Source organism: Chanos chanos, chromosome 13, assembly GCF_902362185.1.
Source record: "Chanos chanos chromosome 13, fChaCha1.1, whole genome shotgun sequence".
In the NCBI taxonomy this organism is placed as follows: Eukaryota; Metazoa; Chordata; class Actinopteri; order Gonorynchiformes; family Chanidae; genus Chanos; species Chanos chanos.
The window spans coordinates 4,744,090-4,760,000 of NC_044507.1; the positions used below are offsets into that span (position 1 = coordinate 4,744,090).

Genomic DNA, 15,911 nt, shown 5'->3' on the forward strand with positions numbered 1-15,911 from the left:
GTCGCTGTGCATGATATGTGTCTGTCTTTTTTTATTATTATTATTATTATTAGGTAGTCTAAACAAAGGAAATCATGTCTTCAAATGTTTTAGTTTTCATCTTTTTTTTTCTTTTTTTTTTAACAGAGCTTCATTTTACACCTCGGTTTACATGATCAATGAGGTTACCATTCTAAAAAAAAATAACCAAAGAAAAAAACAACAACAACATCAACAACAACAAAAAAAAAACGTTGGTGGGAAAACATCACGCCAACGATGTGTTTATGGAATATCAGGTCCCTGCGTAGAGGGCCGTGGAGTAGCTGATGGTGTTCCACATGAATAAAAAGACTAAAACGGAACATTCCGGGCTGTACGCCTTCAACCCTTTATCACATGATCCCACTCGAGACAACCCCTCTCTCCCCTCACTGTCAACACTCACCGAGAGCAGAAAGAGGAAACAACATTACCCACAAATCTTATTAAGAATATAACTGAATTATCCTTAGATTGATTAAAAATCATAACATTCCTCCCCAAAAAAGCTTGAAAATAAGCTACAGGGGTTCACAAAGTCAGTCAACCTCCTTTTACTTCTTTTTTTTCTTTTCTTTTCTTTTTTTTTGTTTTTTTTTTTTGCTCTTCAGGTTATCACATACATGGGACCAACAGGTGAAGAAAAGATACAAACGGTCGTTTGCTAAGCTGATGTTCCTCAGGGCAAGGTTCTAGGCCTAACTAACGCCCCCTCTGGTCCAGCCTGGATGCTGATTGGCCTTCCTGAGGAGGAATTAGCATATTGTCTCCATAGCCATTGTTCTACAGTTCACTTCTTTCTAATTGGTAAAAGAGTTCAGTTGACTGAAATGACTGAGCGCGGAGGGAGAGGTCAGTTCTTCGCTGCATCTGCCTGTCTGGGCCAGTTCTCCTCCTCAATGCCGGAGTCATACTCCTCCTCTGCAGCCTCCTTTGCAGGTGCCCTGCACGCACAAGAATAAACACACAGACACACACACACACACACACACACACACACACACGCGCAGACATTAGAATAGTAGCTCTTCTATCCTATTGTAATAACCTTCTATCTCTCTGAAGCCCAAGTCCAAACAATGCAACACGTCATCCAGCTCTTCAGCTGAAAACCCTGAAGGCTAAACGTGCTGCCTGAGCAGGAACAGAAGTGAACTCTGCCTGTTTCTCTTGGCTGGACGATACTGTGGGAGTTCCATGGGTAAATGTGTGTTGACAGTGCGCGAAGTCAGACCTGATGTAAATGTGTGTGTTGACAGTGCGCGAAGTCAGACCTGATGTAAATGTGTGTGTGAACAGTGTGTGAAGTCAGACCTGATGTAAATGTGTGTGTGAACAGAGTGTGAAGTCAGACCTGATGTAAATGTGTGTGTGAACAGTGTGTGAAGTCAGACCTGATGTAAATGTGTGTGTGAACAGTGTGTGAAGTCAGACCTGATGTAGCGCGGCTCTGTCTTCCCTTTCACCACCTCCTCATCCAGCTGCACTGCCATGATGTCAGAGTGAGGTACCTCAAACATGGGCTCCAACAGCAACTTTTCCTATACCACACACACACACACACACCACACCACACAGGTTAAACACGGGCTCCAACAGCAACTTTTCCTATACCACACACACACACACACACACACACAGCTCCAACTAAGGCTAAATCAGCAATATCACCTACAATACACACACTCACATAACTCAAACATGCATCCAATGGCAGCTTCACCAGAACAGATATAAAACCACCAGATACGTGCGCACACACAGACACACGCGCGCGCGCACAAACTTACCATAATGGATCGAAGTCCTCGGGCTCCTGTCTTCCTCTCCAGAGCCAGTCTGGCAATGGCGTGTAAAGCATCAGGCGTCACATTGAGTTCACACTGACAGTCACAGCACAACACAGAGACAACCACACACAGCTGGTTAGACCTTCACATTCACAGTCCCTGTCAGGTCACCAACTGCTATATGATTCTACATGATCCTAATTTAAAAATCTCTGTGTGTGCGCGCGTGTGTCTATATACCTTATACATACTGAGGAGTGTCTGATACTATGATGTGTGTATGTTTATATGTGGTGTGCGTGTGTTTGTGTGAATACTTTATCCATACTGAAGGGGGCCTGGTACTAAGTGTGTGTGTGTTATACATATATGTACCTTATCCATACTGAACAGGGCCTGGTACTAAGTGTGTGTGTGTTATAGATATATGTACCTTATCCATACTGAACAGGGCCTGGTACTGAGTGTGTGTGTGTTATAGATATATGTACCTTATCCATACTGAACAGGGCCTGGTACTGAGTGTGTGTGTGTTATACATATATGTACCTTATCCATACTGAACAGGGCCTGGTACTGAGTGTGTGTGTGTTATACATATATGTACCTTATCCATACTGAACAGGGCCTGGTACTGAGTGTGTGTGTGTGTTATAGATATATGTACCTTATCCATACTGAACAGGGCCTGGTACTGAGTGTGTGTGTGTGTTATAGATATATGTACCTTATCCATACTGAACAGGGCCTGGTACTGAGTGTGTGTGTGTGTTATAGATATATGTACTTTATCCATACTGAACAGGGCCTGGTACTGAGTGTGTGTGTGTTTTATAGATATATGTACCTTATCCATACTGAACAGGGCCTGGTACTGAGTGTGTGTGTGTGTTACAGATATATGTACCTTATCCATACTGAACAGGGCCTGGTACTGAGTGTGTGTGTGTGTGTTATAGATATATGTACCTTATCCATACTGAACAGGGCCTGGTACTGAGTGTGTGTGTGTTATAGATATATGTACCTTATCCATACTGAACAGGGCCTGGTACTGAGTGTGTGTGTGTTATAGATATATATACCTTATCCATACTGAACAGGGCCTGGTACTGAGTGTGTGTGTGTTATAGATATATGTACCTTATCCATACTGAACAGGGCCTGGTACTGAGTGTGTGTGTGTGTTATAGATATATGTACCTTATCCATACTGAACAGGGCCTGGTACTGAGTGTGTGTGTGTGTTATAGATATATGTACCTTATCCATACTGAACAGGGCCTGGTACTGAGTGTGTGTGTGTGTTATAGATATATGTACCTTATCCATACTGAACAGGGCCTGGTACTGAGTGTGTGTGTGTGTTATAGATATATGTACCTTATCCATACTGAACAGGGCCTGGTACTGAGTGTGTGTGTGTTATAGATATATATACCTTATCCATACTGAACAGGGCCTGGTACTGAGTGTGTGTGTGTTATAGATATATGTACCTTATCCATACTGAACAGGGCCTGGTACTGAGTGTGTGTGTGTGTTATAGATATATGTATCTTATCCATACTGAACAGGGCCTGGTACTGAGTGTGTGTGTGTGTTATACATATATGTACCTTATCCATACTGAACAGGGCCTGGTACTGAGTGTGTGTGTTTTATAGATATATGTACCTTATCCATACTGAACAGGGCCTGGTACTGAGTGTGTGTGTGTTATAGATATATATACCTTATCCATACTGAACAGGGCCTGGTACTGAGTGTGTGTGTGTTATAGATATATGTACCTTATCCATACTGAACAGGGCCTGGTACTGAGTGTGTGTGTGTGTTATACATATATGTACCTTATCCATACTGAACAGGGCCTGGTACTGAGTGTGTGTGTTTTATAGATATATGTACCTTATCCATACTGAACAGGGCCTGGTACTGAGTGTGTGTGTGTTATACATATATGTACCTTATCCATACTGAACAGGGCCTGGTACTGAGTGTGTGTGTGTGTTATAGATATATGTACCTTATCCATACTGAACAGGGCCTGGTACTGAGTGTGTGTGTGTTATAGATATATGTACCTTATCCATACTGAACAGGGCCTGGTACTGAGTGTGTGTGTGTTATAGATATATGTACCTTATCCATACTGAACAGGGCCTGGTACTGAGTGTGTGTGTGTTATAGATATATATACCTTATCCATACTGAACAGGGCCTGGTACTGAGTGTGTGTGTGTGTTATAGATATATGTACCTTATCCATACTGAACAGGGCCTGGTACTGAGTGTGTGTGTGTTATAGATATATGTACCTTATCCATACTGAACAGGGCCTGGTACTGAGTGTGTGTGTGTTATAGATATATGTACCTTATCCATACTGAACAGGGCCTGGTACTGAGTGTGTGTGTGTTATAGATATATGTACCTTATCCATGCTGAACAGGGCCTGGTACTGAGTGTGTGTGTGTGTTATAGATATATGTACCTTATCCATACTGAACAGGGCCTGGTACTGAGTGTGTGTGTGTTATAGATATATGTACCTTATCCATACTGAACAGGGCCTGGTACTGAGTGTGTGTGTGTGTTATAGATATATATACCTTATCCATACTGAACAGGGCCTGGTACTGAGTGTGTGTGTGTTATAGATATATATACCTTATCCATACTGAACAGGGCCTGGTACTGAGTGTGTGTGTGTGTTATAGATATATATACCTTATCCATACTGAACAGGGCCTGGTACTGAGTGTGTGTGTGTGTTATAGATATATGTACCTTATCCATACTGAACAGGGCCTGGTACTGAGTGTGTGTGTGTGTTATAGATATATATACCTTATCCATACTGAACAGGGCCTGGTACTGAGTGTGTGTGTGTTATAGATATATGTACCTTATCCATACTGAACAGGGCCTGGTACTGAGTGTGTGTGTGTTATAGATATATGTACCTTATCCATACTGAACAGGGCCTGGTACTGAGTGTGTGTGTGTTATAGATATATGTACCTTATCCATACTGAACAGGGCCTGGTACTGAGTGTGTGTGTGTTATAGATATATGTACCTTATCCATACTGAACAGGGCCTGGTACTGAGTGTGTGTGTGTGTTATAGATATATGTACCTTATCCATACTGAACAGGGCCTGGTACTGAGTGTGTGTGTGTTATAGATATATGTACCTTATCCATACTGAACAGGGCCTGGTACTGAGTGTGTGTGTGTGTTATAGATATATGTACCTTATCCATACTGAACAGGGCCTGGTACTGAGTGTGTGTGTGTTACAGATATATGTACCTTATCCATACTGAACAGGGCCTGGTACTGAGTGTGTGTGTGTGTTATAGATATATGTACCTTATCCATACTGAACAGGGCCTGGTACTGAGTGTGTGTGTGTTATAGATATATGTACCTTATCCATACTGAACAGGGCCTGGTACTGAGTGTGTGTGTGTGTTATAGATATATGTACCTTATCCATACTGAACAGGGCCTGGTACTGAGTGTGTGTGTGTGTTATAGATATATGTACTTTATCCATACTGAACAGGGCCTGGTACTGAGTGTGTGTGTGTGTTATAGATATATGTACCTTATCCATACTGAACAGGGCCTGGTACTGAGTGTGTGTGTGTTATAGATATATGTACCTTATCCATACTGAACAGGGCCTGGTACTGAGTGTGTGTGTGTTATAGATATATGTACCTTATCCATACTGAACAGGGCCTGGTACTGAGTGTGTGTGTGTGTTATAGATATATGTACCTTATCCATACTGAACAGGGCCTGGTACTGAGTGTGTGTGTGTGTTATAGATATATGTACCTTATCCATACTGAACAGGGCCTGGTACTGAGTGTGTGTGTGTTATAGATATATGTACCTTATCCATACTGAACAGGGCCTGGTACTGAGTGTGTGTGTGTGTTATAGATATATGTACCTTATCCATACTGAACAGGGCCTGGTACTGAGTGTGTGTGTGTTATAGATATATGTACCTTATCCATACTGAACAGGGCCTGGTACTGAGTGTGTGTGTGTGTTATAGATATATGTACCTTATCCATACTGAACAGGGCCTGGTACTGAGTGTGTGTGTGTGTGTTATAGATATATGTACCTTATCCATACTGAACAGGGCCTGGTACTGAGTGTGTGTGTGTTATAGATATATGTACCTTATCCATACTGAACAGGGCCTGGTACTGAGGCACCACGGCGTTCCGAGGTTCGGTCAGGATCCGGACCAGTGTTTCCTCATCCAGGCTGTGCAGTGGGACGACCACGGGCAGACGACCCACAAACTCGGGGATCATGCCAAACTCAATGAGGTCCCGCGCCTCCACGTGCCTCAGCAGACGATCCTTCTCCTCCATCTCCGCCACCGCATCCACCTCTCCCCCCGTACTGTTGGCCAGGTCAGCGGCCGCCGCCGCACGCCGACCCTTCCCCAGGTTAGAGGGCGTCCCAAAACCCAGGTACTGCAGGACACAGACAGAGAGGTCAAACCTCATTCAAAACAAAAACAACAACAACAACAACAACAGGGAAAAAAAACCAGGTAGATACACAGACAGACCGCCAGACAGAGAGGTCAAACCACATTCAAAATAAAACAACAACAACAAAAAACCCCCAGGAAGATACAAAGACAGGCAGATGGATAGATAGACAGACAGAGAGAGAACGAGAGAGCGATAGGATGAGGCAGGCAGGCAGGCAGGCACAGACAGACAGACAGACAGACAGACAGACAGAGAGAGAGAGAGAGAGTGAGAGAGAGAGAGAGAGAGAGAGAGAGAGAGATAGATAGATAGATAGACAGAGAGATAGAGAGATAGACAGGAAGACGGATAGATGGACAGATATTTTTATTGACTCCTGTGCAGTGTGTTTACTATGTCATCAGCAGTGATAATGGGATAAATGTCAGACTGCTGTCACCTTTTCATTCTTCCTGCGGCTGATTATTCGGTCCAGTCCGTTGAAGGCTCCCGATGCCACAAACAGGATGTTGGTGGTGTCCACTTGTACTGTTTCCCCTCGGAGTTTCCTGCTGTTCTTCTCAGGAACGTTGACAATGGTTCCTTCCAACAGCTTCAACAGGCCCTAGACAGGAACCAGAAGAGACAAACAGCCCGTGAATCCTGTTCAAACCTAACGCTGCTTTCACTGGCGTTTAAAAACATACACCATCACAGAAAGAGAGTTCCACATCATTTTCCATTTTTAAACAAATACTTTCATCGGGCTTTGAGACACCGCAGGCAGTAGTCAAATTAAACTTTTCCCAGAGGCGATTTCACTGAAAGCACTTTGAGTGAAAGAGCGGAAAAAGTGCGTCATGTTGGGTTATCTGAGGTTCTGAAAGTGGAATAAATGTGGGTGAAGGGATGCAAGAGTGTGTGTGTGTGTGTGTGTGTGTGTGTTTGTCTGTTTATAAATACTGGCTACAGCACTTCAGCTGGGCGGGGGCTGCAGACATACTGCCATGAAGATGAGAGAGATAATAAAAGAGAAAGGCATTAATATATTACAGACCTGCTGAACCCCCTCTCCTCCCACATCTCTGAGCTGATGGATTCCAGGCACACTGCCAATCTTATCCACCTCATCCAGAAACACTATGCCTGCATAGAGAGAGAGAGGAGGGGGGCGGGGGAGAGAGAGAGAGAGAGGAGGGGGGGTGAGAGAGAGAGAGAAGGGGGGGGGGGAGAAAGAGGAGGGGGGGGGGGGGGGGGGGGGGAGAGGAGGTATTTGCTGACATTCTAATGACCATATCATGGTGTTTCAAAAGAGGGAAGTGTGAAAATGAACTAGAGATCTCAGAGGAAAGAAAGAAAAAAAAATCTCTCAACTCCACTTTAAAATCTTAATTTTCTTACACAACTACTTTGCAAATAGTGCACCTGCATGTTGCAATTGCCATATTATTGGTTAAATTCTTAATTACAGCGAGAGACTGGAGTCAGATAATGAAAAGAATACACATAGTGATTGCAACATAATAAATGTAAAGTTTATAAAAACAACATTCAAAGTAATTCTGAGAAATCAGAGGGCTAAAATGAAAAGAAACACATCCGCTTGTCACTTCTAGTTCTAGGTCACAGAAAGTCCATTTGACCGTGTTCATCATTATCAACGCTTTACATTACCACTAACACCATACCTGTCCAAAGTCCATAACCCATTTTAAAAACCCATATCTTCTCTCTCACACACACACACACACACACACACACACACACACACAGTCACTCCTGATGCCTCAGCAGTGCCCTACATGCTGTCTGGGCTACAAGGCCATGGTTATATTTAACCAGCCTGACAAACGGCCTGTTTCAGGCTGTTGGAAATGTACAGATACGTGTTCATTCCATGTCCTATAAACCTGTGTTTCCCTACTCTGGTCCCAGAGACGCACTAGACAGCACTTTTCTGTTAATGTCTCACGCCAGCGCACCCAGGCAGAGAAGTCGTGGACTCAGTCATTGACAGGTAAGGTGAATCAGACTGAGAAGTCGTGGACTCAGTCATTGATAGGTAAGGTGAATCAGACTGAGAAGTCGTGGACTCAGTCATTGATAGGTAAGGTGAATCAGACTGAGAAGTCGTGGACTCAGTCATTGATAAGTAAGGTGAATCAGACTGAGAAGTCGTGGACTCAGTCATCGCTGGAGTGGAATAGAAAGATACAGTCTTTTGGGTTGACCTAGACCAGGCCTGAGACGCCATCACACGACCCACCTTGCTGGGACAGAACCCACCTTGCCGGGGACAGAACCCACCTTGCCGGGGACAGAACCCACCTTGCCGGGGACAGAACCCACCTTGCGGGGACAGAACCCACCTTGCTGGGGACATAACCCACCTTGCGGGGACATAACCCACCTTGCGGGGACAGAACCCACCTTGCGGGGACAGAACCCACCTTGCTGGGACAGAACCCACCTTGCTGGGCTTTCTCTACTGAGTAGTTGGCGTCCTGCAGGAGCTTGGCGATGACGGACTCGATGTCCTCACCCACGTAGCCGGCCTGGGTGAGAGTGGTACAGTCACAGATGGCGAAGGGCACATCCAGGCATTTAGCCAGGGTCTGTGCCAACAGCGTTTTACCTGCCAAACAGAGAGCGGGAAATCGTTACCAACGTCTCTTCAATCATCACTTCGTTTTTATATTCTGGAGTCCTGACCCATGTGCTGGATTTCAGTTACATGTTGATCCTGTCGCGGATAAATTTATAACACGATGACTCATCGGTACATAACTAGCTGTGATTTGGAAAGCAGGCAACATTAATTGGCTGTTCAAACTGTTAGATGTGCAAAATCAGTGTTTTTGGAGAGCTGGTGGACAGAAGAATGCTTAGTTGAAACTCCTAAAATCCTCAGCCAGCTGTCACTGACCTGATCCAGTAGGGCCTAGAAGCACAATGTTACTTTTCTCCAGTCTTATGTCGGAGTGGGCGGAGTCCAGCACTTCCCCGCCCCTTTTCTCCTGAGGAGCCTGTTGAGCGGCCTGCTGCTGCACGGAAGCTCCCAGTGCGTTGCCATGGGGACTGATCCCAGCGATCTGAAGCAACTCTGAAATTCAAATGAAGAAAAGAGGGGGAAAAAAACCCCCAAAGAAATAAATGCCACAACAATTTGTTTTCAACTCTGAAATTAAACAGGGAATTTTAGAATAACTGTCCAACCTTAAAAAGCTACAACAAATGACTGATTAAAACTGAAAGAGCAGAAAAACTAAAAAAAGGAAAAAACAAAAAAAAGAAAAATGGATTGTGCGTTTTGACAGGTACAGACGTGTGTCAAAGCAGAGTGTTACTTCACTTATATTTCTCCGTGTCAGACCCATCCTTACCCGTATGACAGCAGCGCCGGCCCAAACAGCCAGATTATAACATGACTGACCTAGTTTCTGTGACCCTGTGCTGGATGTACCAAAACGTGGTCTCAAACGGGTGCAGGCCTGAATCTATAAATACAGCCTATCAGCTCTCTGGCTGCCAGAGTGCAGCTACTGAATGGAGACCGTCAGAGTGGACGATTATGTCATAAACTGGGTCGCCAGCAAAATCTAAAACACCCCCCCACCCCACCCCACCCCGCCCCGCCCCTCCACCCCTGCTCCTGGAGCAGGTTGGCAATGAGCAAGCAAATCTGTCTGACACCGAAATACGGGTCTCACCACCTTCCCCTCAGGAAGAAACCCACAGATTCATGTCATGTCTGTAAACTTTGGCATTTGTGCAACAGAATGGAAAAAAATAAAAAGAGTTTGCAAAAGGGAAGCGGGAAAAACAAACAACATAAAAAGCAGCATCGTTGGCGTAGATTTGATGTATATAGATATATTTTTTTTTTCCTACGGGGGTGTTACCTGCCAAGCTGTGAGCCTTTGCATAAATGAAGAGGGGTGTAAAAAAAACAGAAAAACAATCACTTACTTGTAAATCTGTATTCATCTTCCCGTCTTCTCACCTCTAGCTCTACAGAGAAAGGAGTACAGTTAACTTCTCAAGGCTACGGCCACTAACACAACACCTCTCCTACAAGAACCACTGCAGTCCAAACAGCAGACAGCCACAAACCTACAGCTGCAGCCTACAGCCCTTCCTTTCTTTTCAAAACAGGTACTGTAGACGCTGTTTGCAGGTGATGCTATACCTGAATATCATTGGACAAATGCCAAACCAAACAGACAGAGGCACCAGTTTCAGAAGTTAAAAGAGAGAGAGAAGGAGAAGAAAGGTTGCATATTAAGAAACACCGTTGTCACTACTTAAAATGTTCAGTTCAGGTTTTTAAACTGAACACAAGCTTTCTTCACATTACACTTGGGTGTGTAATATGAATGAACAATGTATCCAGTCTAAATTCTAAAATAGAATTAGAACCACTTCCGTTATTAGAGCTCTGCTAGTAAACAACCACATTCCAATTCCATGATGACACAATGAGCTGCTTTTCTAAAATTCCATGATGTTTCAGTCCTGTCTGCTTCATTAAAACCTTAATACTGGTGCAGTAGGAGATTTTAATCCTACTGTTGCACCAGTAATAAAGGTCTGTAAAGGTGGTGAGCAGAAGCTGTGAGGAGCACCAAGAAGCTGAGGCGCTGCTGATCTACAGAACCAGACTAGCACAGGGAGGTCTGAGGTGGGTCAGGGAGGGGGGTGCTGGTGATCTACAGAACCAGACTAGCCCAGGGAGGTCTGAGGTGAGCCGGGGAGGGGGGTGCTGCTGATCCACAGAACCAGACTAGCCCAGGGAGGTCTGAGGTGGGCCAGGGAGGGGGGTGCTGCTGATCTACAGAACCAGACTAGCCCAGGGAGGTCTGAGGTGAGCCGGGGAGGGGGGTGCTGCTGATCTACAGAACCAGACTAGCACAGGGAGGTCTGAGGTGGGCCAGGGAGGGGGGTTTAGAGTTTTACAGGACTGTACCAACCCCGTGGGGTGAGGGAGTTCTGCTTCTCCACTTCCACTTGCTGTCGTCCTCCGGCCGGGATATTGTTGTAGATGCGTTTATAATGGTTGTATACGGCGACTGCCAACACTTTCTTGGCATAGGATTGGCCAACTACATACTTATCGAGGTAGGCGTAGATCTGAGAGAAAAAAAAAAAAAGAGAGGTAAACATTTATTGTATTACTGTTTATTACTGTGCTGGTCTGAAAGGTAGGACAGATTATGGTCCATTTGGAGGTGAACGTGAAGTGCTTTGTGATGGTTTAATCGGGGTCATTTTGTATTGTGGACGGAGGATTGGGCAGTTTTGGTTGATTAATCGTACCTTTTTAGGGGGTGGAGGAGGTTTCCGAGCGAAAGCCATTTTAACGGCCTCAGCAGCGGATTCTGGTTCCTTGTTTAGGCCCTTCTTAGAGTCCGTCTCAGACAGCACCACGAAGAAGTGATGACACTTTTCACACTTTACAAAACGAGTGGATGCTAAGGAAATGGACAGAAAACATCATTAGAAAAAGAGAAGGAGGAGTTACTACATCTGACTTCTCTATTTAGGAATGTGAAAACAAGTTTGATAGGAGACTTTAAACACTGCCAATGCAGGAACAGCGCAGTTTTAGGATTTTGGTTGTCCTCCAATAATCTGAAGTGTTAACTACACCCCTCTTCACAATGTCGGTATTAATAAGTGACTGAAGAAGTTTGAGAAACACATAATGCATTGCATGGCATGGCATGAAGGGGGGAAAAAAGGTCAAGCCTTATAAAAGTTGATAAGGAGTGCTTACAAACAAACGTCTCCACGTGTGTACAAGGGTCTCCGCATTTTGGGCAACGCAGCTGGCTACCTCCTTTGCCCGTGCCCCCGGAACCAGACGAACGCTTTCCACTGCTTTCGCTCGCGCTCTTCTACACAAGGAAAGTAAACAAATACAAACAAGCTGATAAAACGAAAAAAAAAATTGCCGCTATCATTTTATTAATGGCTGTAATTCTGCCGAAAGGGTAAACGTGTGTAGCTACATTTTGAGTCTGATCAATAAACAGTGTTCTCATGCAGAACAATACAACAATGTACTGCAGCTCTACGTTTTGTGTAGTTTTTTTTTGTTAGCACAGTACTGGGGGAGACCATACCTTCCCACCGTCACCGAAGCCGTCCTTTGGCGTTCCCTCTTTTGAGGCAAAACACACGGCGGTCTCCGAGAACGATCTCACGCGTACCGCAAGAGGTAGATGTACTTCCCGGGACACTGGTCTGCTGAGAGCGAAGATCTGAACTCGAGAACATGACAATCCTGCAATTTCACCACATCAACAAAACTACCATGTTTATACAAACTCAGAAAACGGGGTCCAGTCATATCCGTCACTCTGAAATGTTTAGGTCCTCATCTGCGCATACAACTCCGTTCGGGATAAGCTCATTTCCGCATGCCTGCGTTTGTTTTGAAAAGATCAATTATTCTTACTGAAACCCTAAATTAAACAGATGACCTCGATCAGCGTAACCTCCAGTATGTGAAGTAACGCGGAACAGGATACGCATTACACATTTCAGTGAAATAATGACTTAGCTGTATGACACGTTTGACTGTTCTGGGTTGAAAAAAATAACAATAATCAGTATTTTGCTTACTATGTTGGATCGGCTACATCGCTACTGCTTGTTTATTTTTGTTATTAGTATGACTAATTTACTTTTTTGAGCTGAACTTTGGTCACAAACATCCAAGAGAAAAGCCGGTGACATTTACAAGCTATGTAAAGAATCAAAGTCAGCACTTCAGATTCCACGTGCGAGCAGTGCTTTCACCCTTATGTGTAAATAGCCCATAACTAAATGAACTTTTAAAAGACAACTGGAAGTCATAATAGTAACATCTGACCACACAAGAAATTTACTACCCCTACATTTGACATACATATGTATGTGTGTGTGCGTGTGTGTGTGTGCGTGTCTTAATGTACTTTTCGCAAGGGCGACTAACGAGGCAGTGTTTCGTAATGTCATAATAGATCTTCCCGTTTTGTCCAAACACCATCTCAGCCAACCGTACGTCAGGACAGGATAACTGTCCAGTCACTCCGAACTTCGCATTTACACAACCAACAAGTGTGGAAAATAGCAAACTATTATTATCAGCGCGCAAGCACGTGATATCGAATGTCATAATTCATAATATGCGCAAACATGACTGTTTTAAGAATCAGTTAACTGTTTGCATTGTCAATGTCAAAAGTCAACCTTTGTCTCCAAAAGTAATATTGCAACAAGCTAGCTAGAAATGTTAGCTTAATGGCTAGCACTATGTTCTAAATTGTGCTGGATTAATTTAGATAGGAATTAAGTATTACATATTAAAGTTCTGTGAATACGTATTGCTGTTGTGCAGTAAAAGAAAATAAATCACCGTACCTTTCTGCGCTGTGTTTAGAAGAACTCTCGCAGCAGATGTGCAAGTGCAGGACATATTGTATATAAAGTCTAAGGGAAAATAAAACGAAGCATTATATTCATTAACATGTAAGGTAACATTTAGCGAAAACAAGTGAAAGTAATTAATTTAAGTTAGAGCATTCGGGGGGGAAAGAACACTGTGTTCTGACAAACAAGTCATACAACTGGCCTGTTCGCTACCCAGGTAATCCTACACGCAGCCAGGCCACAGCCTAGCTATATAAAACTACAAGCAGGCTACACATAGCTACGTGCTACTGCAACGAAAACAACAGAGAACAGAGAGTGTGGAACAAAGTATTAAACAGTAAATAACACCTCATAATACTACTTTTACACGAACCGGAATCCGCTCAGATAGGAAAACCAGATAGCTTCTGGAATTTTTAAACGGTTACTTACTGGTATGTCCGTGTTATAAAAAAAAACTAGAGTCTGGACAGTTCGTCTTTCTTTTTTCCTTGGAGAACTGTCGCGCTAAAGCCCTGCGAGATGTCACGGCAGCAAACACACAAGTATAAAAGGTATCATGCCAATGTCACAGTTATACAGCCAGCACGGGTAGCCCCCCACACCGCTGTTATCACACATTTAGGGCTGGACCCCGTGTGATGTAACCTCTGCTGTTACAAAGTAGGTCGGGCCCCAAAGCTTGTTCTTTAGCGTTCTCTCTCTCTGTTTCTCCTCTGTTACGTAGCTGGTTTGCTGGATGTCTGTTTGCATCACATGTCAGTAGAGGGGGCGGTGCACCGTTTCTTTGGTTTGCTTTTTGTGTACGGTCCAGACCTCGAGTACAGCGCTGCCACCTATCGGTATGGAGATCTCACTGCGGAAGTCGGGTGTCCCATTGGAATGTGGCAGTCTGCATGTTTTCAGCGACAGTTCAGTACCTCGGCCCAACAGTCTTGAAACAGTCTTATACTCAAGGTATAAAAGAATATTAACAGCGTTTTTCAGAAGTCTTTGGTTTCATATTTATGAAATAGATAATTCTGAAAAAATACAAAGAAGAAAACGGGTTTTGAAGGGATTTAGAAAGGTGTGTGAAAAGTTGCTTTTTATTTATTTAATTTTATGTAGAATGCTTAAATAGATCAGAAAATCCGATCATGTTTCCCTGATATCAACAAATCTCTAACTCATCAGGATTACCAAGGTAAAGTCAGATATGGTACTATCTTTCAAAACCATGTTAACTAACATAGGTCACTTATTGACTAGTGACCTCTAGTGGTATAATTTAGACTGCAACTTCTAAGTGTAAGTAATGCTTGTTAAAGTGCTGTGTGTTTCATTTTACTGCAGAGACAAATTATACAAAACAAATTTATTCCGATTTATTAGACTTTCTAACCAACCTCATCCTTCCTTTGTCAACCAGCCTAAGAGCTCAACCACCATGACTCTTCTGAAACTGTTAAACCCAACCTCTCTTCTCTGTCTCGGTCCTTCTGTCAAATATCAGAGAAAAGGGCAGTGCTATTCTGGATTCCTCTGGAGGTCAAATAGCTCAAAAGAAATGGAGCTGCGTTTGAACAATAATCCCTCTGAGAAGTCAGGAGGGAATTTGGACTCTGCTCAGCTAAACACCATAAACTACAGAAAGTAGAGTCAGTGTACTGAGCTCTCCAGACAATTAAATCTGATTATGTCAAGTAACACTATTTATTTGGACTTCTCGTTCAGACAAGAGCATTAAACAGAGACGAAGAAGTGAATGGCAGATATTCAGTTAGAAATACAATAGGTTTAAAAGTGTAATTGTACGGGTATGCTGCTCTCCTGTGAGTGCGTCAAAGTTTCATGACCCTCAGCAATAGATTCACACTGATGATTATCACAACGATAATTTCCCTCTTTGCCTACAGACACCTGTCAGCTCTACCAACGCTAAACCAGAACTCAGCACAGAGACTCCTCTCTCTGTCTGAGGGGAACTGGACTCCAGTCCGACTCCAGTTCCCCATTGAGCAGAGCAGTAAACAACAGCATGCACTTAAATGACCTCAGATGTACTTACTTCATGCATGGAAAGAGGAAATGTAAGCTGTCGCATTCTAGCAATATAGCTTAACGTCACCAAGTGCGGTTCCTTTAAATGATGCAATTCTCTTGTTTTTATTCTGTGGCACCA

The 15,911-nt window shown here is 43.7% G+C and overlaps 1 protein-coding gene across 2 annotated transcripts; it reads right to left on the reverse strand.

Moving 5' to 3' along the window:
* Nucleotides 1-111: 111 nt before the first annotated feature.
* clpxb (caseinolytic mitochondrial matrix peptidase chaperone subunit Xb) lies at nucleotides 112-14,447 on the reverse strand. 2 transcript variants are annotated; one of them, XM_030790115.1, is made up of 15 exons: nucleotides 14,180-14,447; nucleotides 13,736-13,804; nucleotides 12,454-12,614; nucleotides 12,105-12,225; nucleotides 11,645-11,799; nucleotides 11,299-11,458; nucleotides 10,298-10,339; nucleotides 9,255-9,431; nucleotides 8,799-8,963; nucleotides 7,386-7,474; nucleotides 6,789-6,953; nucleotides 6,023-6,325; nucleotides 1,812-1,904; nucleotides 1,456-1,562; nucleotides 112-965 (listed from the first exon to the last, which is right to left on the reverse strand). In XM_030790115.1, the coding sequence occupies exons 2-15, from the start codon at nucleotides 13,788-13,790 to the stop codon at nucleotides 875-877; spliced, it is 1,884 nt and encodes a 627-aa protein (XP_030645975.1). In that variant the 5' UTR covers nucleotides 13,791-13,804; nucleotides 14,180-14,447; the 3' UTR covers nucleotides 112-874. The 2 variants fall into 2 exon arrangements, with proteins under 2 accessions (XP_030645975.1, XP_030645976.1); XM_030790116.1 differs by lacking the exon at nucleotides 10,298-10,339.
* Between the last annotated feature and the right edge of the window lie 1,464 nt (nucleotides 14,448-15,911).